This window comes from Oryctolagus cuniculus, chromosome 3 (assembly GCF_964237555.1).
Source record: "Oryctolagus cuniculus chromosome 3, mOryCun1.1, whole genome shotgun sequence".
Classification (NCBI taxonomy): Eukaryota; Metazoa; Chordata; class Mammalia; order Lagomorpha; family Leporidae; genus Oryctolagus; species Oryctolagus cuniculus.
In genome coordinates, this window is record NC_091434.1 from 136,861,239 (window position 1) to 136,886,360 (window position 25,122).

At 40.6% G+C, this 25,122-nt stretch overlaps 1 protein-coding gene across 2 annotated transcripts in view; it reads left to right on the forward strand.

The window, feature by feature from the left end:
• The window catches only part of COG5 (component of oligomeric golgi complex 5), a 359,204-nt gene that overhangs the window by 193,778 nt on the left and 140,304 nt on the right, over positions 1–25,122 (forward strand). The window contains exons 8-9 of one of the 2 annotated variants that reach the window (XM_070071149.1): positions 2,923–3,088; positions 20,644–20,706. In XM_070071149.1, the coding sequence (XP_069927250.1) occupies positions 2,923–3,088; positions 20,644–20,706 (229 nt within the window). The remainder of the gene's footprint in view (positions 1–2,922; positions 3,089–20,643; positions 20,707–25,122) is intronic. The other variant, XM_008258350.4, reaches the window with a different exon arrangement.

The following is a 25,122-nucleotide window of genomic DNA, read 5'->3' on the forward strand; positions in this document are numbered from 1 at the left end:
AATTATATAAGTGACAGAAAGCAGCCAGTTAAAAAATGGGCAAATGGAAGTATCTGCTTCACAAAAGAAGATATGCAGCATGCAAAAAGAGGTCTTCAGGGAAATGCAAGTTCAAACCACAGTGTTCATTCAAAAGAATACCCAGCATTAAAAGGACTAGGCATTTTCATTTGGAGCAAGTATGTGAAACACCCACAGTTCTCATAAATTACTGGTGGGAGTATAAATTTTTTTTAAAGATTTTTTTTAATTTATTTGACAGGTAGAGTTACAGACAGTGAGAGGGAGAGACAGAGAGAAAGGTCTTCCTTCTGTTGGTTCACCCCCCAAATGGCCACTATGGCCGGAGCTACGCTGATCTGAAGCCAGGAGCCAAGTGCTTCTTCCTGGTCTCCCACGTGGTCTCCCAAGCACTTGGGCCACCCTCCACTGCCTTCCCGGGCCACAGCAGAGAGCTGGACTGGAAGAAGAGCAACCAGGACTAGGACCCGGCACCCATATGGGATGCTGGCGCCACATGTGGAGAATTAGCCAAGTGAGCCACAGCACCAGCCCTGGGAGTGTAAATTGTTACAATGGCTTTTTGTTTGTTACAAGTTGGCCATGTCTACAAACATTCAGTATACAAATACCTTATAATTCTGCAATTCTAGTCTTACCAGCAGGATTACATGTGCATACGTAGTCACTACATGCTGTGTACTGGAATGTTTGTGGTAGTATTAATTAAAATACCTAAAAATAGAAATACTTCAGCGATGTATTAACAGTAGGATGTATAGATAAACTAAGGTACATTTCTTCCGTGGAATACTACACAGGAATAAAAAGGAATCAACAATTGCTATGTGCAACAACATGGATGAATTCCACAGATAAGATTTTAAGTGAGAGGAGTCAGACACCAAATAATACATATTGTATAACTATATTTATATAAAGTTCAAAACCAGGGAGAACAAATGTGTGGTGTTAGGAGTTAGGATAGTGATGTTTGCAGTTGAGCAGCTTGAGGACCCAAACAGGATTCAGAGGTGTTGATAATATTTGGTTTGATGGTCTAGGTGTTAGTTATCTAGATGTGTTCACTTTGTTATAATTCATAAGAAAGTTATGCTTATGTAATTTGAAGGCTCTTCTGTATGCATGTGACTTAAAAATTTTTATTTTGAATAATCATTATTTTGTGATTCTGCATCTGACTAATGATGTATTTATATTAAACTGTGCATATGAATAATTGGCATGACTTGAAAAGTGGTCATGTTAATTGGCAAACTTTAAATTACTCCCAGCATCATAAGTATTGCAAACTATAAATGTTGCTATAATATATGCTTATTTAATAATGAGCTATTATGAAATGTTTTTGGAAGTTAATAATTTGGAGTGAATTTTGGAAACTGGTTTATGTTAGCCAGGTCCTTCAAGTGGAATATGACCTCAGATATTTTTCAATTAAAATACACATAAATCACTTGAAATGTACGTTCAACTAGATAGCACTGAAACTTTGTGGTATGTGGAGAAGCTGGACATTTCCAGCTTTTGTTTTAGATTTTTAAAATTTATTTGAAAGAATGTCAAAGGGAGAGGGGGAGGTAGAAAGGAAGAGGGAACCAGCACCAGCCACGGGTAGGCCAGGCTGAAGCAAGTAGCCAGTTACTCCATCTGATTCTTGTGCATGGGTGGCTGGAACCCAAGTACTTAGGCCACCATCCGCTGCCTTCCCAGACACATAAGCAGGAAGCTGAATTGGAAGTGGAGTGGCTGAGGCTCCCTTTGTTATGGGATGCCTTTGTCTCATAGGAGGCATCTTCACCTGCACCACAATGCCCACCCCAAGATCCTTAACTTTTTAATCATGTCTCTCTAATTACAGGCACTGAATCATAAATGAAAGAGTAATTCTAGCTTTTTAGGCCTAGAAATAAATGCTGGTAGCTTCCATCTCTATAATTTAATCATTTACTTTGTGATGGAATCCAACAGCCTCTTTTATATCACTCTGAACTTAATCTCCTTGCTGCCGGTGTTTTCGGCTATCTGCCTCATCCCCTACCTCTCTGTGCCTCACCATACTGCAGGTATTGCACTGGCCTTTCCACAGTTTCTCTAGCATCCCCAGACCTGGGTGTCTCTCAGCACTTTCGCTGATGCCACTGCCTGGAAGCGTGTTTCCTCATGTGCTCTGTACTGTCCACTCTCAGTATTTTCAGGACTGTGTTTACAGATCTCAGAGATGCATTCTCTGACTTATGGCTGTGTCAAAGTATCCATAATTCTCCATTCCTGTTCCCTGCTTCACTTGTTTTTAGTACTTGACACCAACTGATGCTGTTTCATCTATGTTTTACACATGTCTCTGTAAATATAAAGTTCCATGAGGCCAGAAACTTAATTTACCTTGTTTCACTATCGTGTTTCCAGCACCCAGAACTATGAGAGATACCGAGTAGGCACTGTATAAATATTTATAGTGATAATGAATCCATGGATGAAGGAAATACATTGAATAGTAAAGCTCCATTTACACGGCCCAGCTCTCAGTCAACTCTGCCAAACCCACTTATTCTCTAAACAAATGTAGGATTGCATGGTTGTCTTTGTAGGAACCTTTTATAAGGTTTAAATAAGTTCAAGTATGCAGTGGATGTCTACACTTGTTACTGTCCTTTAAAGGAAGAGAAAAAAGGAAAGAGGGTAATAATATACACAGTATTTAACTTTGTCTTTAGTGAGTTGAGCCAAAGCAATGTTTAGCCCATTTTGTTCTTTGGTAATTTAAAAATGTGATAAGTACTGCTCTAGTACCACTTAAAGGTACCACTTAAAGTTGTGGGTTTATATTGGTTTTGTTTGTTTTCAAGTTTATATCTGTTTCCACCCCCACCTCACCTTTTTTTGTTTGTTTTTTTAAAGAATCCAACTCAGGTTGGAACAGCTCTTCAGGTTTTCTATAATCTTGGAACTTTGAAGCATACTGTTACCAGTGTCGTGGATGGATACTGTGCTACTTTGGAAGAAAACATCAACAGTGCATTAGACATCAAAGTTTTGACTCAGCCATCACAGTCAGCTGTGAGAGGTATGGATGTGGTTTATATTTAGCTTCTTTATTTATTTATAACTGAGAAGTCCTTTGAATAGTATGTGAAACACTCATGTCTCAAAGCAATCTAATGACTCATTTTTGAGTAGACAGAAAATGAGAGAAGAAATTATGCTTCAGAATTTATTTATAACTTTTTTTGTCAACTCAATCAGTGAGTTGAGCTGGCCAATTGGTACATTCAGAACTTCTAGATAAAGATCTATAAACTGTGGAATCATTTAGTTGAGAGGAAACAGATGCAAAAAAGAAAAGAACAGAACGTATTTTTCTTCCTAAAGTTCTTACCCTCACATGTACTTCTTGTTGAGACAGAAACTATTTTTTTAAAGATTTATTTATTTATTTATTTGAAAGACTTACACATGGAGAGGAGAGGAGAGAGAGAGGGGTCTTCCATCCGCTGTTCACTCCCCAGTTCGCTGCAACGGCCAGAGCTACACTGATCCAAAGCCAGGAGCCAGGAACTTCTTCTGGGTCTCCCACATCGGGGTGCAGGGGCCCAAGGACTTGGGCCATCTTCCACTGCCTTCCCAGGCCATAGCAGAGAGCTGGATCAGAAGTGGAGCAGCCACTATGGAATGCCGGCGCTTCAGGCCAGGGCATTAACCCGCTGTGCCACAGCACTGGCCCCAACAGAAATTATTTTTTGAAGGAATGCTGTCTCTACCTTTGCAATCTGGACTTTTCCTTAAGACAGTTCTGATGCTCAGAAATAAGAATGGCCTTTTAGGGACATTACAAGCATAGAAATGCTCAAAGAAAACTACTCAAGTAGGCCCAAGGAGGAGAGGAGTTGCTTTGCATTAGCAGTCTGCAATCCTTTCCTAACAAGGGACACCTTAAGATGACATTCACGTATATAACCCACTTCTCCCCAGAAGAGAGAAAAGACCACACATTGTAGATGCTGGCCTTGCTCGCGGCACCTCCTTCCTATTTCCCTGTGTTCCGTCTTCTGTCCTGTTAGTGTGGATGGACTCGCCGGTGCAGCCTGGATACGGTGCTTTCACACGGGGTGCATCCTTCCAGGCTGTTGCTGCAGCAGATGCCCTTGCTCTGCCATCTCCTTTTTTGGCATCTTTCCCCTGATACGCAGTTGTGCTGCCCTGTCTCCTTCTGCTGAGAAACAGGCAGATAAACCTATCTTGACTCCATTTCTTTCTTTAGTTCTACTACCCCTGCTTTATTTCTTCTGACTACAGAACAGTTTCTTCACGTGATATCTGTGCTTACTGACTCTGGTTTTCCCCTTCCCATGTTTATGTTGAAGGTGCTTTGATCTTTTAAAGTCTGTACTAAAGAATAAACGAAATAAGCCACATAGAGTTAATATTATTTCTTGATACATGGCTAATACTAAAAAGTTGCAGCCATTTATTGTTATTTATATATTTACTATAGAAATGTGATCTTAAATAACACCAAACATATGTAGCTCATCAATAACTTGCAGTGGATATAAAGAAGTAAAGAAAATCTTAGGTCACAAGGAGATTTTGAAAGTTTAGCCCTGGACTCTGGATAGCTTGGTATTAAGACTATTCCAGGAGGAGATCTTTGAAAAGAAATTGCCAAGGGAGATTTTTCTCTCAGCTTTTCCCAGCAGTTCTTCTCAGAAAATTTGATCTGATGTTTAAATTTCTAGGAGCAGTTTAATCTCATTCCCTCTTATGTTGTCAAGAGTAGGGGGAAAATTGAAAGCAATTATTCACATGGTGTCAGTCCTAATGTATGGGGCTTTTGTTGAAAGAATAAAGGATTTTAAAGCTGCCTTATCATTTGTTGAGGTGTGGATATGATGATTTAATGTAGAAACCTTAAGCAACACTTCTTTATAATGTTCTTCAAAGACTAATCACTATTGCTTTTATTTTTGAAAATTTTACCGAGATGGTGCCAATGATAAATTCTGATCTTCTTGGTCACATTGATGTTAACGTAGGCGAATGTCCTTGATTGTTTGAAATATGCATTAACGTATTCAAGGATGACACGACTTCCAAATCTGTAGTTTACTTGTAGAGAATTCAGGAATGATTATTGTTTTTGTAATACTTGCAGATTTTCCTGTATGTTTCACTATGTGAAAATTTTTAAAAATCTATAATGTAATGCAATTTTAAGGGAAAAAATGTTACCTTGGGTATATAAAAAAGCTTGTAATTCAATAAGAAAAATAATTCAGATGAAAAAATGGATAAAGAATTTGAAAAGGCAGTTTAAAGAGGAACAAGTCAAATAACATGAAAGGATGTTCAATCTCTGTTTAGAGATTGAACTTATTACTGGGGAAGTGCAAATTAAACAAGATACTATTTCTCAGTCCCCAAAATGTTGGAGGAAAACAGAAACTCTTAATGCTGATCATAGGAGAATAAAATGATCAGTCACTTTACTCAGTTTGATCAATTTGTTTTCTGAGATGAAAAATATACATTCCTTATGATCTTATAGTCTGTCTTGTAAGAATTTGCTCTAGAGAAACTGGTGTATTTGTATAAAAATTTTTATTGTACTTTATTTAAAAAAAAAAGACTTATTTATTTATTTGAAAGAGTTACATAGAGAAGGAGAGGCAGAGAGAGAGAGAGAAACAGAGAGGTCCTCCATCTGCTCTTTCACTCCCCAATTGGCCACCACTGCTGGATCTGTGCCAATCTGAAGCCAGGAGTCAGGAGCTTCTTCCAGGTCTCCCACAGGGGTGCAGGGGCCCAAAGAATTGGGCCATCCTCTACTGCTTTCCTAGGCCATAGCAGAGAGCTGGATCGCAAATGGAGCAGCTGGGACTCTAACCGTCACCCAGATGGGATGCCAGCACTGCATGCTGCGGCTTTACCCGCTATGCCACAGAGTTGGCCCCTGCACTGTGGTTTATAATAGTGAAAAACCCAAAACCTTTTGTTTGATAGGAAAGCACATTACTATACAGTGTTTAACACCTTTACCAATATAATAATTCTCAAAAATAATACATGGAAAAGTAAATTGGAGAACAGCACTTACAATATAATATAAAGCCTAACAACATGACAGACTCTGTAGTTTTGTATATGTGTGTATGTAATAAAAATATAAATATATGCATTGGAGTGATCACCAAATTCAAGAGATCCTTAGCTTGGGACAAGAACAACGGGGAGGGGACCAGGAAACTTCATTTTATTTCATGTTGTATATTTTTTAAGATGTATTTATTTATTTGAGAGGTAGTTAGAGAGGGAGAGACGAAGAGAAAGGTCTTCGATCTGCTGGTTCACTCCCCAAATAGCTACGATGGCCTGAGCTGGGCTGATCCAAATCCAGGAGCTTCTTCTGGGTCTCCCAAGTAGGTGCAGGTGCCCACGCCATGCACTTGAGTCATCTTCCACTGCTTTCCCAGGCCATAAGCAGAGATCTGGATTGGAAGAGGAGCAGCTGGGACAGGAACTGGCATCCATGTGGGATGCTGGTGCCTCAGGTGGAGGCTTAGCTTGGTGGCTGATATTTGTGATGTTATTCTGAATGCTTATTCGTGTGTGCCTTAAATATTTAACAGTAAAACCTAAGATGAAGCAGTGAAGAAAGGTGATGGAGCAAGTAGATACAGTGGAATATCCAGATGTCATCCCCCAGAGACTTTGTTACCATATGATGAACGTTAGTCCATACATTTCTCTAAGCATTACATTCATTTTAAAAGGGTAAATGGTTGAATGCATACAGAGACTTAAATGGAATTTTAAGATACATGTTTTTGTAACAGTATTTCTAGAAATAAATAAAACCGATATGGAAATGTTGAGTAAAGCATGTAGCTTAATGCATTATTATAGAGTGAATACCACTGCCCAGCTATTCCAAATACCTGCCAATCATAACCCCTTCCTCCTGCATATGAAACATTACCTTTGCTTTCATATTAATTACCTCTTTTTTCCTTTTACCTTCTACATGCACCAACTTGAGCTATATAGATTTATTCTTTTTTAAAAGTAAAAATGATTCTATTGTGCAACAATGATTAGAACTTAATGTGTAATTGAAAGGTTTAATGAATTTCAGATAAATGCTTGTTTATAAGAAATATTAGATCCTCTAAGTACTTCTAAATTCAAAAATAATGAATAAAACATAAAACATTAAAAAAAGAAGGTGGTGTTTTTTTTGTTTGTTTGTTTGTTTTTTTTTTGCATTACAATTTTAGACTCATTCTGCCACTAAGGGTAGGACATCACAAGACTTACGTTCTTGGTGCTGCTGTTGTGGCACAGCAGGTAAAAGTGGCTGTCTGCGACTGGCATCCCATATGAGTGCTGATTCCAGTCCCAGCTACTCCACTTCAGATCCAGCTCCCTTTTAGTATGCTTGAGAAAGCATCAGAGAGTGGCCCGAGTGTTGAGCCCCTACACCCACATGAGAGCTCTGAACGGAGTTTCTGGCTCCTGGATTCAGCCTGGCACAGCCCTGGCCATTGTAGCCATTTGGTGAGTGAACCAGCAGATGGAGGATCTCTCTCTTTCTGTGTCTTTCCTCTTCTCTATCTGTAACTATGGCTTTCAAATAACTAAGTAAATTTAAAAAATAACAAAAAACTTTTTCTATCTTATCCACCCTTATTACCTTTTTGTTAATTATATTATTTTTGAATGATTGGTGATTTTAACATTTTCCTTCTAAAATTACTTGATTTTCATAAAACAGTTGGTTTTTCAGAAATGATTCTTGGGTACTGTGTTCTCTGGGTTTTTGTATAGTTGTGTCTTTTGGCTTATGTGTATGCAATTTGGCCAGGTGTAAATTCTTCTGTTTTTTTTTTTTCTATTTTAATTTTGTAGCTATTGGTGGTATATTAAGTAATGTTCTTCTTCCCTACTGAATTGGAAAACATTTGAGACACAGATGTAGGAGACACAATTTGGTAGTTAAAATGTTAGTTTTAGGGGTCCAGTATTGTGGCCTAGGAGTTAAGCTGCTGCCTGCAACGCTGGCATCCCATATGGGCCACGGGTTCAAGTCCCAGTTGCTCTGCTTCTGATCCAGCTGCCTGTGGGAAAGTAGCAAAGGACTGCCCAAGTGCTTGGGAGCCTGTACCCACATGGGATGCCTGGATGAAGCTGCTGGCTTCAAGTTGGCTCAGCCCGTCATTCTGACCATTTGGGAAGTGAACCAGTGGATAGAAGATTTCTCTCTCAGTCTCTGTCTCTCTCTCTCTCTCTTTCTGTGTGTATGTCTGTAACTCTGCCTTTCAAATAAATAAAAAAATGTTTTAAATGTTGGTTTTGTAGTACAAAGTGGATTTCCTAATATATCACCTTAAAATTAAATATATTCCCCAATTCAGCCTGCTTTGCTGTACTTAGCACTAGTAGATTGCAAGTTTTTTTTTTTTCTTCTCTAGATTTACTTATTTATTTGAAAGGCAGAGTTATAGAGAGTGAGATAGGATTGATCAGTCTTCCATCTGCTGGTTAACTCCCTAGATGACATCAGTGTCCAGAACTGGGCCGATCCAAAGCCAGGAGCCAGCAACTTCTAGATCAGCCACATGGGTGCAGGGGCCAAGCACTTGGACCATTTCTGCTGCTTTCTCGAGCACATTAGCAGGGAGCTAGATCAGAAGTGGAGCAGCCAGGACTTGAACTGGTGCCAATATGGGAGGCTGGTACCACAGGCAACAGCTTTACCTATAATGCCACAGTGTTGATACCCTAGAATGCAAGTTAAAAGCCACTTTCTATAAATACAAAACTTCATCAAGAGAAAAAGGGACTAAGTCAATTGTGTTCAGTTTTTCAAATCCATACTTACTAATGAAATAAGTCATAGAGGAATTGTTGAATACAAGTTTGGGAAAGAAGGCCTAGATCATTATATTATCTGAAGTCCCTCCATAAGAAAGATGAGGCCAGGGATGCGGAGGGTGCCCTTCAATATCAGATGCTGTTCTCCTGAGTGCTGGATTTTAGTGTTAAATTAGAGAATTCTAAAGCTAATCAGATTTTTATTCCCTGCATAACTAAATTGCTCTTCTTCATCTTTTTTTTTTTTTAAAGATTTTATTTATTTGAGAGGCAGACTTAGAGGGAGAGACCTCCATCTTCTGATTCACTCCCCAAATGGCCACAACAGTCGGAGCTGGGCCAAACTGTAGCAAGGAGCCAGGAGCTTCTTCTGGGTCTCCCACACAGGTGCTGAGGCCCAAGTATTTGGGTTATCTTCCACTGCTTTTCCAAGGCATTAGCAAAGAGCTCGATCAGAAGAGGAACAGTGGGGACAGGAATCGATGCCTATATAGGATGCCGGCACTGCAGGAGGAGGATTGGCCTACTGTGCCACAGCACCGCCCCTGACTTACTCTTATTTGGTTCTTCCTTTATCTTTGTATTTTATTAGCTTCTTTAGGCTGTATCTTGGAGATTTAGAGCTCTGTATATATATATATATATTTTTTTTTTTCTGAGTTAGAGTATGTTTCCTTTTACAGAAGAGTTTTTCTTCCATTGTATATTGAATATTTTTCTGTTTCATTTGTTCTTTCCAGGACCTTTTTGCATGTAGTAGATCTTTGTTTTCCATATCTGAAAACTTATCCATCATTCCTTTTATATCTTTGTAATTAATTTTGTATAATTTCCTCTTGCCTCTTTTCCATGCTGTTATTTCCATGCTTGTTCATTATAATTTTTTATTTGTTCTAGTTTGGTTTTCTTCTCTTTTGCACTTTTGCAGTGTGAATGTTTCCTGTAGTTGCAGTGGAAAGCTGAGTAACACTTGGCAGTTGTTTCTTTGGGGAATTCCTTTGGTGATGTGTGTTTATCATTGCTTGTAGCTTGTGTTCCTTTCCTCTTCCTTCCTCTGTCCCCAGTATCTATGTTAAGTCCATTGTTTATTATTATTCATCTTTGAAGGCCTTGTGGTGAAGTTGGTTGAGCCACTGCCTGCAATGCCAGTGTTGCATATGAGCACTAGTTCAGGTCCCAGCTGCGCTACATCTGCTCCAGCTTCCTGATAATGCTAGGAAAGCATTGAAAGATAGTTTCAGTGCTTTGTCCCCAGTCACCTATGTGAGAAATCCAGATGCAGTTCCTGTCTGCTGACTTTGGCCTGGCCCAGCCCTGGCTGTTGCATTAATTTAGGGGTTGAACCAGCTGATGGAAGATCTCTCTCCCTCTCTTCCTCCCTCTCTATCTCTCCTTCTGTTTCTGCAAGTCTGCTTTTCAGGAGAACGAATACATCTTTCTTCTAGTTTTTTTTTTTTTAAGGATAGTGTGGGAATGTTTGTAGGGAAAGTCCTAAGGCAATCTACAATTTTAATTGAGGTTTGTTGTCAAAAATAACCACTCTTTGTTTTGTTTTATCTTGGGAGTGAATTTTTCTTAGTATTTTCAAAAACATTCAAAAGTTCAGTGAGGCTCTTGGTAAAGATATTTAAACTATTTCTACATTGCAACCTAGTGTTCTCAGAGTTTTTTCTCTCTTTTCTTTCACTTTATCCCCAGTAGAGTCCCCACATTAGAGGGCTAATTTCTTATACAATACTAGTATCATTTCATTAGTTTCTCTTTGAGCTTTTCATTTCTTTTTTTTTTTTTTTCCTTTTTTGTCAGATAGAGTTAGACAGTGAGAGAGAGAGAGAAACAGAGAGAAAGGTCTTCCTTCCTTTGGTTCACCCCCCAAATGGCTGCCACAGGCAGAGCCGCGCCAGTCCGAAGCCAGGAGCCAGGTGCTTCCTCCTGGTCTCCCATGTGGGTGCAGAGGCCCAACCACTTGGGCCATCCTCCACTGCCTTCCCGGGCCACAGCAGAGAGCTGGACTGGAAGAGGGGCAACCAGGACTAGAACCCGGCACCGATATGGGATGCCGGTGCTGCAGGCCGAGGATTAACCAAGTGAGCCATGGCGCTGGCCCGAGCTTTTCATTCCTTGTCATTCTGTCATAGTGAACTTTTCAGTGGCTTCCTCCCTGGCCCATCCACATTTGTAGATCTGAGCAGTAATCAAAGAACCATTCAGTAGTCTGTCCAAATTTTTTCAGTTGATTTGAAAAGCAATTTGTTTCTTGATTATGGTCTATGATGTCAACTGTGTAATTCCTTCTTCATTTTGATTTACCTATCACATTTGTCTTGTATGATTCATAATCTTAAGTTTGAGGTTTTATCTGATTATTTTTTGAAGTTGACATTTTTTTCTGCTTTTTCTTATTTTCATTGGTTTCCAAAGAGTAGTATAGAAAATGATTTTAATCTGGCATCAATAGCTAGAAATAGTTCTCAAATAGTATTTCCTTAAGGAACCTTTCTTTTATCATTTTAATAAAAATTTGATTTATTTATTTTACTCCTCCAATCTGTTAAAGCTAACTGGTAACAGAATAATTTTCTCTATTAATAATTCTTCTTTCCCTTCCTAATACAACTGTTCTGTGCTCAGTTAATCATTTCTATCATGTTTATATTTTCAACAATATGTCTTTAGCTAATGAGCATGGAAATGTTTTATGTGTCAGAAGAAAAATCAAGCATCTACAACTAGCTGAACCCATGTTTCTGATCTCATCTCCTTGTGGCTCAGTTTTTCCAAAATAAATACAGTAGACAAAATATTCAGTTTATATTTACTTTAAGAGATTAATGAATTGGTGAATTCCATAATGTTTTTCAAAGAGAACTTTGCCATGTAGGTTCTAGATTTGATTAATATTTTCTAATGCTCATAAATGTACTACACACAATTCCCTTACTATTTTGAGTTTGTTTTTCATATAGCATATGAGACAGCTACAGATTATTACGGTATTCTCTCTCTAGTCTCTGTATGCATTTCCTTAATAGTCTTTGCACACTGAAGAATTTTAAAAATTAATTAGACCTAGATTTCAAAGAGGAATTATTCATATTTTTAATGCTAATGTTTTTCCTCTAGATTTCTTTTTTAATTGCTTTCCATTATTATCAGACTCAATAAAATTAAGCATCTGCTAAAAGTAGATACAATTCTTTTCTAAACATAGAATTGTCAGAAACCTAGAGTAAGGCAGCTTAGACATGGAGTGCCTCTGGTTTTCTTGATTTTGTCTTCCTTAAAAACTAGGTACTGTGCCTAAACTGTGGCACAGTAGGTTAAGGTGACATCTGCAGTGCGGCATCTCATATGGGTGCCGGTTTGAGTCCTGGCTGCTCCACTTCTGATCCAGCTCTGCTATGGCCTGGGAAAGCAGCGGAGGATGGCCCAAGTGCCTGGGCCCCTGCATCCACGTGGGAGACCCAGAAGAAACTCCTGGTTTCAGATCAGCCCAGCTCTGGCAGTTGTGGCTGTTTGGGGAGTGAACCAGAGACGGGAGATTTACTTATTTATTTGAAAGAGCTACAGAGAGAGAGATCAATCTTCCATTGTCTAGTTCACTTCCCAAATGGCAGCAATGGATGGGGCTGGGCCAGACCAAAGCCAGGAGCCAGGAACTTCTTCCAGGTCTCCCACATGAGTTCTGGGGACTAAGCACTGGGCCATCTTCTGCTGCTTTCCCAGGTATATTAGCAGGGAGGTGGATCAGAAGTGAAGCATCCAGGACCCCAACCACCATTATGGGACAAAGGACATTATGGGATGCCAGTGACACACATGGTGGCTTTACCCACTACACCATGGTGCTAGTCCACTAAGTGCAGCCCTGTAGTGGGTATATTATTTACAAGAACATTCTTTTTTTTTTTTTTTTTTTTTTTTTGACAGGCAGAGTGGACAGTAAGAGAGAGAGACAGAGAGAAAGGTCTTCCTTTTCTGTTGGTTCACCCCCCAGTGGCTGCTGTGGCTGGCACACTGCAGCCGGCGCACTGCGCTGATCTGAAGCCAGGAGCCAGGTGCTTCTCCTGGTCTCCCATGCGGGTGCAGGGCCCAAGCACTTGAGCCATCCTTCACTGCCTTCCTGGGCCACAGCAGACAGCTGGACTGGAAGAGGAGCAACCGGGACAGAATCTGGCGCCCCGACCAACCGGGACTAGAACCCGGGGTGCTGGCACCGCAGGCGGAGGATTAGCCTAGTGAGCCACGGTGCCAGCCCAAGAACATTCTTTTTTTTTTTTTTTTTTGACAGGCAGAGTGGACAGTGAGAGAGAGACACAGAGAGAAAGGTCTTCCTTTGCCGTTGGTTCACCCTCCAATAGCCGCTGCAGCCGGCGCGCTGCGGCCGGCGCACCGCGCTGATCCGATGGCAGGAGCCAGGTGCTTCTCCTGGTCTCCCATGGGGTGCAGGGCCCAAGCACTTGGGCCATCCTCCACTGCACTCCCTGGCCACAGCAGAGAGCTGGCCTGGAAGAGGGGCAACCGGGACAGAATCCGGCACCCCGACCGGGACTAGAACCCGGTGTGCCGGCACCGCAAGGCGGAGGATTAGCCTAGTGAGCCGCGGTGCCGGCCGCCCAAGAACATTCTTAGACATTCTCACTCTGAACAGATTTTATGTTGATAGACAGATATTGCTTACTATGCAATTCACATTCAAAAATTTTCAGTTACTCCTCAAAATTTCCCTCAAAGTTCTTTTCTCTTTTTAAACCAATCAGGGATCATATAGTTCTGTCATCTCTAGACTCTTAGTCAAAACTACTTCTACTGCCTTTTGTTTAATTGGTGAGCTCATAGTCTGAATTTGCCTGGATATATCTGTTTTTCATGCTTTTTTTCACTGATAGTAAGGGAATACGTATTTTTCCATTGTAACAATCTTGTTTGTCTTGAAGGAATACCCACTACCCCTAGTGAAAACCTGAAACTTCAGATAGCACTGAACTCTACTTATACCATGTTTTTTCCTACACATGTGTACCTGTGGTATAGTCTAATTCACAAATGGGGTACAATAAGAGATTAACAATAATAGCTATAATAAAAACTATAACAAAATGATACTGTGATAAAATTGCCAACATCCTGCTCTTGTGCAGTAAAATATAGTACTTTTACTATACTAGTAAAATTGTATTTTACTATTCTAAATCTTAAGTAGTAAGTAAAATAAAGGTTACTTGAGCATGGACACATGAACACCTCAACAATGAACCTAATAACTGAGATGATTGCTAAGCGACTAATGGACAAGTAGTATATACAGCATGGACACCCTGGATAAAGGCATGATTCACATCTGGGCAGAACAGAATGAAATGGCTGGAGATTGCATTGCACTACTCAGAAGGGCATTCATTTTAAAACTTAAAACTCTTTACTTATGGAATTTTTTTGAAGATTTATTTATTTGAAAGTCAGTTACACAGAGAGGGGAGAGGTCTTCCATCTGCTGGTTCACTCCCCAATTGGCCGCAATGGCCGGAGCTACGCTGATCCAAAGCCAGGAGCCAGGAGCTTCTTCCAGGTCTCCCACGTGGGTGCAGGGGTCCAAGGACTTGGGCCATCTTCTACTGCTATCCCTAGCCATAGCAGAGAGCTGGATAGGAAGTGGAGCAGCCGGGACTAGAACTGGCGTCCATATGGGATGCCGGCACTGCAGGCTAGGGCATTAACCCGCTGTGCCACAGTGCCAGCCCCTATGGAATTTTTCATCTAATAGATTGTGGTTGATAGAGGATAACTAAAACCCCAGAAAGTGAAAGCATGGATAAAAGGAGACTGCATTGGGTCAGAACAATAAAATTACATCAGATTGTCTTATTATTGCTCATGCTAAATGGGACCACTTTGTTGAAGTGCTGTAGTTCAGACTGCTTTTGGTGAAAGCAGTCCTTTCTTTGTACATAGTAATTTATGGTGTGTATTTAGAGGCCATGTAAATACCTTGTTTGACTTGACAGCTCACTTAATATTTTGGTACCCATTGTTAATTTTTCCCTTATTTAATCACTACACTAGTAGTTGCCAAATGGCTTTTTTTTTTTTTTTTTTGTATTTAAAAGCAAGATTTATTTAAGTTAGAGACCTCCAGCCACAGTGGCCTGGAGGGAGGTTCCAAGAAAGGAAAAACCCAAAGGGGCTGATTGTAGTGGGGTTCTTAAGCAGTTTTGGGGAAGAAAAAAAAACTTGATAATCAGGCTGACATTCAATTACAAAGCAAAGACAAAACCCACCAAAAGACCTGATCTGTAATCTTATATGCCAAGGGATGGGATAGGTAACTTGTTTTTACAGTAAACTGTGAACTCAGAAGGATGGGATCCTCACTTCCTTGCTATTTTGATGATAAAACTGAAAATGTCTAAGAAATGGGACAGGCACTTTTGACCCTGCTAAAGGTAACTTTTGGGGGAAGCATTTTGCACCTTAAACTTCCACCAGGGCCATCCTGACTGCCTGTTAACTCATCTGACTCCTCACATTGCCTCCCCCAGAAGAATGGACCCTAACTTCTGAATATGAAAGTATGCCACTCTGGCTTCTTCAAGCTGCACAGGGGTGGAGTAGGGAGCAGCAGTCAAGGCAGGGTTGCAGCAAGTGTCCTCTCAAGGGGTACATAGTACCAGCTTGCAGAAACTGCTTCCATCTGAGGTTTCATGTACATGACCATCTAGAATTTCACCGTTTAAAGTCTGGAGAAAATGAATCTAACAAGCAGATTAAACTCACAGGGTCCAAACCAAAGGACAAAGTCATTATTAGAGGACCAAAGTGAGGAGCTATCTAAAACATGAAGAAGTTTTCCCATTGAGAGGCAAATAGAAACTGAAAGAAGGGACTTGATAATAATCAGGTGGGCTAAAGAGCTGGCCAAGTATGAGGCCCAGACCTATCTATCTATTCACAGACCCAGCTCTTGGCTAGCAGAGCTCCCAGGACTCTTTACAAGCTGGTTTCTATGTCCATCTGAAGTCCTGGCTTTCCACATCGAAAACCAATGCCATTTGCGGTGGACTTGCCTGTTGGGTCTCATTGATGGCAGATCACTGTGTAAAGTAGCCATTAATTGACCTGCAACCTATCTTTACATTGTTCCTGCTGCCTAACTTGCTCCTCTTCCTCCTGGTCTGTTAAAGTAGACCAGAGGAAATGTTTAAAAGGATGCGAGTCAAGGGGGTGCTCAGTCCCATCCCTAATCTTTGGTGGCCCACGCTAGAAATATGTAGTTACAGGCCTGTTCTGATAGTGGTTTTTCTGTGAGGTAGACAGTGCCCATGAGGAAAGCCATGTCCTCATTTTAACACCTAACATGCAGACCACCTTCTATAAATTTTGAAATTATTAGTAAAACTTTTTAAAAAAAGATTTCTTTATTTATTTAAAAGAGTTACACAGAGCAAGAGAGGCAGAGAGAGAGAGAGAGAGAGGTCTTCCATCTGCTGGTTCTCTCCCTAGTTGGCCACAATGGCTGGACCCGCGCCAATCTGAAGCCAGGAGCCAGGAACAACTTCTGGGACTCCCATGCGGTGTAGGGGCTCAAGGACTTGGGCCATCTTTTTTTTTTTTTTTTTTTTTTTTTTTTTTTTTTTTTTATTAAATTTTTTTTTGACAGGCAGAGTGGACAGAGAGAGAGAGACAGACAGAAAGGTCTTCCTTTTTTTCCGTTGGTTCACCCCTCAATGGCCGCTCCAGCCGGTGCGCTGCAGCCAGCTCAACGCGCTGATCCGAAGCCAGGAGCCAGGTACTTCTCCTGGTCTCCCATGGGGTGCAGGGCCCAAGGACCTGGGCCATCCTCCACTGCACTCCCGGGCCACAGCAGAGAGCTGGACAGGAATAGGAGCAACCGGGACAGAATCCGGCGCTCCAACCAGGACTAGAACCCAGGGTGCCGGCGCCGCAGGCAAAGGATTAGCCGCGGCGCCGGCCCTTGGGCCATCTTCTACTGCTTTTCCAGGCCATAGCAGAGAGCTGGATCAGAAATGGAACAGCTAGGACAAGAATTGGCACCCTTCATTTGATTTGAAAAGGGAGGTTTTGTCTGTTTATTGTGCCCATGGCAAAGTAAATCTAGCTGTGAAATCATAATTTAAACTGTCATTTTGGCTGTGTTATTTGGTCTTCTATGTGGCCAGGCTGTTATTACAGAAATTTGTTTATAAGGTCTAAAGATCAAGCTGTACATCCTGGAGGGTCCTTCAGAGTAGAGTGAGTTTCCCATCTTGCAAAAAATAGAGAAATGAAGCAGCAAATCAAGCTTCCCGGTTTGCTTACTCTTAGTAACTTAGTAGCAAGTGAAAACTTAGCAAACAGTTTTAATTGTTAAATAACAACATACAAAAATATTTTTTAAAAGGTCCAATGCCTTTTATAGCTTTGAAGACAAGAGTACATGTGTTTAGAAACATCATAAAACATCTAACACAAGTGTAACTTGTTTGACCAGCAAACTCTAGTGCAAACATGTCTGTGACTTGAACATTTTTAGTTTCTGTCTACCAACAATTTAAAAACATCTGCTACAGAGATTGATTTAGGTCCTGTGAACAACAACAACAAAAAGATATCTTCTTTTTAGCAGTTTAAATTTATCAGCAATGTTTTATCTATAAGCCAATTGAAACAGAGCTCTTAATAAATTTTCCCATGTAGACATAAAATATGTGCATCCGTATAACATATATCAATAAAACTGTTTCAGTAATAGCTTCTTAAAATCTTTAACTGTTTTTTTTTTTTTTAGATTACCATCAATCGATTAGAATTACTTCCTGCTCTTAGTAACCTGAATCACAACTTTTTCTTAGTTGGAACCTGTAGTCGTTATTGGCTATATCTGCTTACAGAACTGTCCCAAAATATTGAATACAATAGAGGACAAGGAAAAAGAAGTTCTTTGGAAATTAAAAGAGGACACATTTAAACAGAATGAACAATGTTTTAACTTCCATGAGCAATAAATCTGATTTTTAGTGTTTGGAGAATATAAAACTGTGGGTGACAAAGGACTTTAAGTAGCTATGTTTAAAATTATAAGCTCATTAACCAACAAGAAGAGGCACTTACTCCACCTGGTATTTTTATAAGCACCTGTAGGGTTTTATGAAACATTTATCCCTTTTAGGCCTTTGGGCTGTTCTCATTAAGATAACCACCATGTCTGATAACAGCACAATGAAATTGTTAGTCTTTTGTAGCTTTTGGACATTTGTATTAGTAGCATTTTATATTATCATAAGTTAAAATTTAGTACCTCTTCACATCTCAACTGTACCTTTAATATAATCCATCTAGTCTTATTAGTTGGTATCTCTACAAGATGAGAGATATGTCCTTTGATACTTCCAGGGGCCCAACTGGAAATATCAATGTCCAGAGAATTTGGAACTTTGAATTTTTTGAATGCCTGTCCAAGATGCCTAGAAGGTTTAAAATATCTGGTAGGAACAGGATCCCTTAATATCATGACATAATATAGACCAGATTTGATCATTGTTACAAAGTGATTACTTAAATGCTTTAGAATGAATATATTTTCAAACAAACCATAACTGTTTTAATTAAAAAAAACTCAGCTGTTTTTAAACAATTAGAACTTAACAGAGATTAAGATAATAAAATAGATTATTTTGACAGTACACAAAATCTGTCTGTTTGGTCATCCTGTAAATCGGAAATAAAATCTTAAATCTAAGAGTTATCATATAGAATCATCCCATAACTTGGAACAATTTGAACAGAGTCAGAACTAGGGAAGAGAAAATAGCCTAATGGAGCTGGCTAGAAATCTGACAGAATCACAAATTAAATAAAACTATTGAAAGGAGATGCTGCAGTTTTTAAACAGATTTTTGACTATTTCAGAATATTGACTAACATATATGTACTACAGAAAAACCGTATTACTTTAATGGAGGATCAGATTCTAATTCTGTGTCAAAGAAAAATAGATTAATAGTGTTTGTCCCCAAGATTTCTTTCTTTCATAACCTTCTGTGACTTCCTCACATCTTCTACAGCTTACTTAAACCTTTCTATATTTTCCATTCCAGTCTAGAGTAAACTAGCCATTTGGATAAAGTAATTCTTGCAAACCATGTCCTTTCATTATTGAAAAAGTCTCTTTCCTTCTTAACCTTCCTTATCAAGAACATATTTCTATACTTGTGACCTTTTTTCATCTGCTGATTTCTTTGATTTACATTTTACAATAACCCCTTAAAAATCTCCAAATTAAGATGACCGTTTCTAAATAAGATAACACATTGAATTTCAACCTTAGTTACTTTCAAACAGTTTTGTTATTTTTCATATAGACAATTTATGAAAACATGTTTGTTAACAAACCCAAATAGTTTTTCCATGGAATAATAAGGTGCTAAGAGTACCAAAGTTTACATTTAGACACATTTATCTCATTTACCTTTACCCAATTTACATTTAGTAATTACACCTAGATGACTTAAGATGCTATCTGAATTAAGATCAAAATTACCTTTATATGGAATTCTACCCCTTTTCATAAAATTCTAGGTGGAAATCAGTGACATAAACCAGAGACTGTAAAATCCATTTTAGGGGGCTGACAAGAGCTGATTATCCATTGCTATTTTGTCTGGCTTTGTTAAACTAAGTTACAGAACAAGTTTGGCAAGTTAAAATGCAAAAATTGTAAGGCAGTGATCTCCCTAGATTCAAGAGAGAAATTCCTTTAAACCCGATGTCCAGTTATAGCTGAACCAAATTTTCATGCATGATATTGTTATTTATCAAAGATATCTTTTTAGATTTTAAATTAAATTTGAGTCACCACTGGAGCTTGTTCACCATTATGTTAGGTTTAATGGGAGAGGGCATCCATCAGAGCAGATGGGCACCCCTCCAGAGAGATTCTTAAGTGGAAAAATCTGATAGGTGACAGAATAAAGGGCAGTGACCTACAAGGAAGCTCCTGTAAGAACCCACAAAGAGGAAAGCTAGAGGGAGAAAAACTGAAGGCCCTGCAAAGAGACAGTAACCTTACACCCCAGACCAAAAGCCAGTACTGGAAGTGTTTAATCATGGGGCTGTCAGTCAAACTAGCCTCTGGGATGAGGAGTCGGCTCAGGAGATATCTCAGGAAGACTTCATCATATGGATTAATCCATATATATTCCATATCATCTGAAGTTATTGGACCTAGAGTCTTCTCTAGACACCTCCAGGCAAAATTACAACAATGGCACAATGTTCACCTGATAAGAACTCTTCTCCACCAGGGATTAAAAGCCTCAACAATAATCAAACATGATAACAGAAAGACCCTCCCCCCCCCCCCCCCCCCCGCCGTGCCCCCGTGGCTCACTAAATAGAACCAAGGACCCTGTGGCAGAATCTGGAAAAAATTTAATGTATGTTGGAGCACATGCAGGGAAACAGAGGCAAGCGGCCATTCGGGAGACAGAGTTCCGAGACAGGGAGTCAGAGTAAAGGGACTGGCACTCTTCACAACTCACTTAGGCTAACATCTCCATTCTCTAGCTTGTAACCAGGCCAGGTGGTGGGGCAGAAAAAGATGAGGTATTTTTCTTTAAGCTCAGGGGTCAAAGAAATCTCAAAGTAGGTGGTATGCTTCTTGGCTGGAATGAGAGGATAAAAACAGAAGCATGCCTCAGTTCTTATCTCTCCTTCGTCTGAGAGATGTCTCAAAACCCTCTCTCAAAACAGCTCCCTGTGCTGTCCAGACGTGCACTGAAGCCCACGGGAAGAGAAGAAGTGAGGGTGTGATTAGTACGTATTACCCACTCTTGCTCAATCCTCTATGGCAGTAGCCTAGGGTATACATTTGTCAGAATAGCACGTACGTGCAGGGAATAATCAGTTCCCTTAATAGTGGTGTGCTAGGATGGGCCTCTACCTGGTCAAATATATACTGTTGCTTTGTTCTTATACCTAAGGAAAAATAGTTGTTCCGTGCCTCTTAACCTTGGATCTTATCTAATAGGCCTGATTTCTACAATGAGCCTTGATGGCTAGAGCCTTAGCAAAGGTGTTTTCAAGCTAGAGTTTAGAGAGAGAGTACCAGTCCTGTTTACCACTTAGGTTGGTGACTAGGCAGGTGAAGGAACAAAGAAGCATAGTGGGGGAATAAAATTCTCCCCAATAAACCTCCTCTGAATTATGAGCTATATAGGAAGGACCTGACAGAGGGCACCCAAAAGAGTGGACTTGAGAAGGAAGGTGGGGATACCAGAGACATGTTGAGACTTGTCTACACAAGTTTGGGTATTGTGGGGGCTTACTGGAAGTCTAGATTGACAAATTGCCAGTCTGCAATAGGGATAATTACACTTTAACCCAGAATTGGCAAACGAAATATCTAGGCAATACCCACTAATGGGACCAGGAATTCGAGTTTGTAGGAATTGAGGCAACCTCAAGGAAAAGCATTTAGAGGAGCAGAAAGAAGATGATCTTGTCAGGATCTGGAGTAAAGGAAAAACTGATTGAGGCATGGAGCCTGGAGCCCATGTCCTCACTCAGAGATGCACCTAGTCTTGCCAACACACTGATCTGCAGTTTTGGCCCAACACCCCAACAGGCTGGAGCCTAATCAGGGAGCCCTTGAAAAATGCCAGAAAGTGGCCCTGGCCTGAATTTCAAGGTTACTCCAAGCCCTTCTCCCAGTCCTGCACGATGGGCTGATCCCTGCGAGAGGAAGCTCAGTTGTACTTGTCCAACATTCCCATAGCTGAGGACAAGCATGAAGAGTGAAGTGGAGCCTCTGGCTTTACAGCTTGTGAGGACTCCAAAACAGCAGGGGACTCACTCCCTGCAGGAAAGTGTGTTTCCCCGCCCAACACTGCTCCAGCTGTCGGCTGTGATGCCCAGGTCAAGAGAACTTCCAGAAGCATTGGAGTGTTGCCCCCGCCAGAATCTGTCAGTTGTCTCAAGGCCTTCTCCAAGTCCCATGTGAAGGGCTGATCCACTCAAGTGGGGAGGGACTGTGCAGTTTCACACCCCAGCATCCACACAGGCTTGTCAGGGACTGGGGTCCAGCCAAAAGATTTTCAGAACACACCGGGGGGCGCCCTGGCCAGAGTTCCTCAGTCATCTCTAGGCGGTTTCCCAGCTCCTTCCCAACGGGCCAGTCCACACCAGGGAAGGGTTAGAACTGAGTCTCAGCTCCAGGGGATTGCTCTGGCCTAATCAGCAAGCCTAGTTCCTGAGTCTTAAGGCCGGCAGACGTATTAACCGCTTTTAACTGGCTGACAGGACATGGTGTTTTTGAGAAAATGAGAGATGCCATGGAGGAGAGTGAAACTCCAAAAAGCAAAGCAAGAGCAGTCCCACATGCTCGCTCATCCAGCACGATGACCCAACGCTGGCTGGAATAGAACTCGAGCAGGATCCACATCACATTGGAGTTGCTCTCCGAGTCACAGCACCAAAATGTTATGCTTGAAACAGCAGCAGAGAAAAGATTACCTCAGTTCTTTGTCTCACACATAGAAGAATTTCCAGGCAGACAAGGCAGAGAGAGAAGCAAGATGTATTTAAAAGCAAGATTTATTTAAGTCAGAGACCTCCAGCCAGAGTGGCCTGGAGGGGGGCTCCAAGAGAGGAAGAACCCAGAGGGGCTGGTGGTAGTGGGGTTTTAAAGCACAATTTTGAAGAAGAAACAAACTTGATAATCAGGTTAACATTCAGTTACAAGGCAAGGACAAAACCTACCAGAAGACCTGATCTGTATCTTATTTGCCAGACATTTTTTTTCAAATTATCATTTTTCACTTATTAACTGGCCCTCTTTGGTCAAGAATAGTTTCCGTCCTTTCTAAATATTTGATTTCCATTATGAACTTATGAATTTTTTCATTTTTTCATTTTTTATTTGACAGAGAGACAGAGAAAAAGGTCTTCCTTCCGTTGGTTCATCCCCTGAATGGCCGCCACAGCCGCAACTACACTGATCCGAAGCCAGGAGCCAGGTGCTTCTTCCTGGTCTCCTATGCGGTTTCAGGGCCCAAGCACTTGGGCCATCCTCCACTGCCTTCCCGGGCCATAGCAGAGAGCTGGGCTGGAAGAGGGGCCCATATGGGATGTGAGCACTGCCGGCAGAGGATTGACCAAGTGAGCCATGGCGCTGGCCCCATGAATTGTTTTTTAAAGCATTGTTTTATTATCTATTACCATCAATACTTCTATTATTCATCATGGCAAAATTTTCTCAATTTGTTTTTTTTAAAGATCTATTTATTTAGTAGCAAGGCAGAGTTATCTTCCAACTGCTGGTTTACTTCCCTAGATGACTTTAATAGCCAGAGCTGGGCTGATTGGAAACCAGGAGCCAGGCACTTCTTGTGGGTCTCCCACCTGGGTGACAGAGGTCCAAACACTTGGGTCACCTTCTGCTGCTTTCTCAGGCAAATTAGCAGGGATCTGGATTGGAAGTGGAACAGAGGTCAAAGAAATTTCAAGGTAGATGGTTTGCTTCTTGGGTGGAATGAGAGGATAATAAGGAAGCATGAACCTTTTGATTTGATTTGAACCGGTGCCCATATGGGATTCTGGCACTGCAGGACACGCTTCACCATAGCAGCAGCCAAATTTTTCCAATTTGTTACGTGGTAGCCCCTGCCAGTCAAGTTCATGTGTCTTTGTGAGAAATCTCCATTTGTCTTTAAACAGTCTTTGCTCCCTGATATAATATATGCCAGGTTCATGTTGTGTGAGTGATCTTTGAACAAATGGGATTAAAAAAGATTTATTGTGGTTAATTTTGAAATGTGTGCATAGTTTTCTCACAATATATATTTTCCATGTATATTTTGAAAACTCCTTTATTTTCACTACTCCATAAAAAGTATCAGTTTGTTTTTTGGCCAGTGAGCCTCCCCTTCTCCTTGCCCCTCTGTGTGTGTGTGTGTTCAGGAGATGATACTTGAAAGTAAAAATTTGGGTGCTAGCTATGCTTATTGCTATTGAGGAGTTGTCATTTCTCTGCTCTTTTCAGTGGTAAGAGTTGGGAAATACTTCCAACCTCCTTTAAATATTTGTATCTTCTATTTATAGTTCAGAACCTTCATTGGATCTAATCAGCAGTCTAAAATATACTTTAACTAAATTGGGGATTACCCTGTTAGTAGGAAATCCAGCAACAAATCTGTTAAGTAAATTTCACTATTTCTTTGTAATCTTTTTGCCCTTAAAATATATATGTCACCAAAGTTGGTGGTCTGTGATTCAATATGACTTGTTTTCTGTCCACATGATTGTGTTATTAACTTGAGGTATAGTTAAATTTGTTTCTATGTGTGGCTCAGTTTTAGGGTTTGCTTTTGTCATTCTTGTACAATTTAAAAATTAAATTTATGTTTAAAATATGTAAAACATTTGAGTTAGAGACTCACTTATATATCCCTAAATCTTTTTGTAATATCAAGAATTTATTTAAGCAGAGAGAAAAAGAAAGGTGGTCCATCTGCTGGTTCACTCTCCAAATGGCCACAACAGTCATATCTGCGTCACACAAAGCCATGAGCCAAGAACTTCATCCTGATCTCTCATGTGGGTGACAGAGGCCCAAATACTTGACCATCTTCCACTGCCTTCCCATGTGCTTTAAGTAGGGAGCTGGATAAGAAACAGAGTCGCTGGGACTCAAACCGACATTCCAATATAGGATGTCAGCTTCAGAAAGCGGTACCTTAACCTGCTGACCCAAAACGCCATCCCCATCTATCCCTAAATCTTTTCTTTTGAAGATTTATTTATTTATTAAAAGGCAAAGGAACAATGAGAAGAGGAGAAACGGGGTTTAGGGGTGGGGATCTTCAGTTTTATGGTTCATTCCCCAAATGCCTGCAACAGCCAGATTTGGACCAAAGCCAGGAGCCCTGAACTTCATACTCGTCTCCCAGCTGGATGGTGGGGTCTTGAAGCACATGAGCCATCTTCTACTTCCTTTCCAGGCACATTAGCAGGAAGCTGGATCAGAAGTAAAGCAGCTAGGACTTGAACCACGCTCCATTATGCTGGTGTCACAGGCTGCAGCTCAGCCCGCTGCACTGCATTGCTGGCCCTATCCTTGAATCTTTTCACTTGTGCTCCCCACCATATTCATTCCCCTTTTAGAAAACGATTTCAATTAATTTTTATTTTGTCCTTCATGGTTGCATATGTACAGATATGTGTGTGTGCACC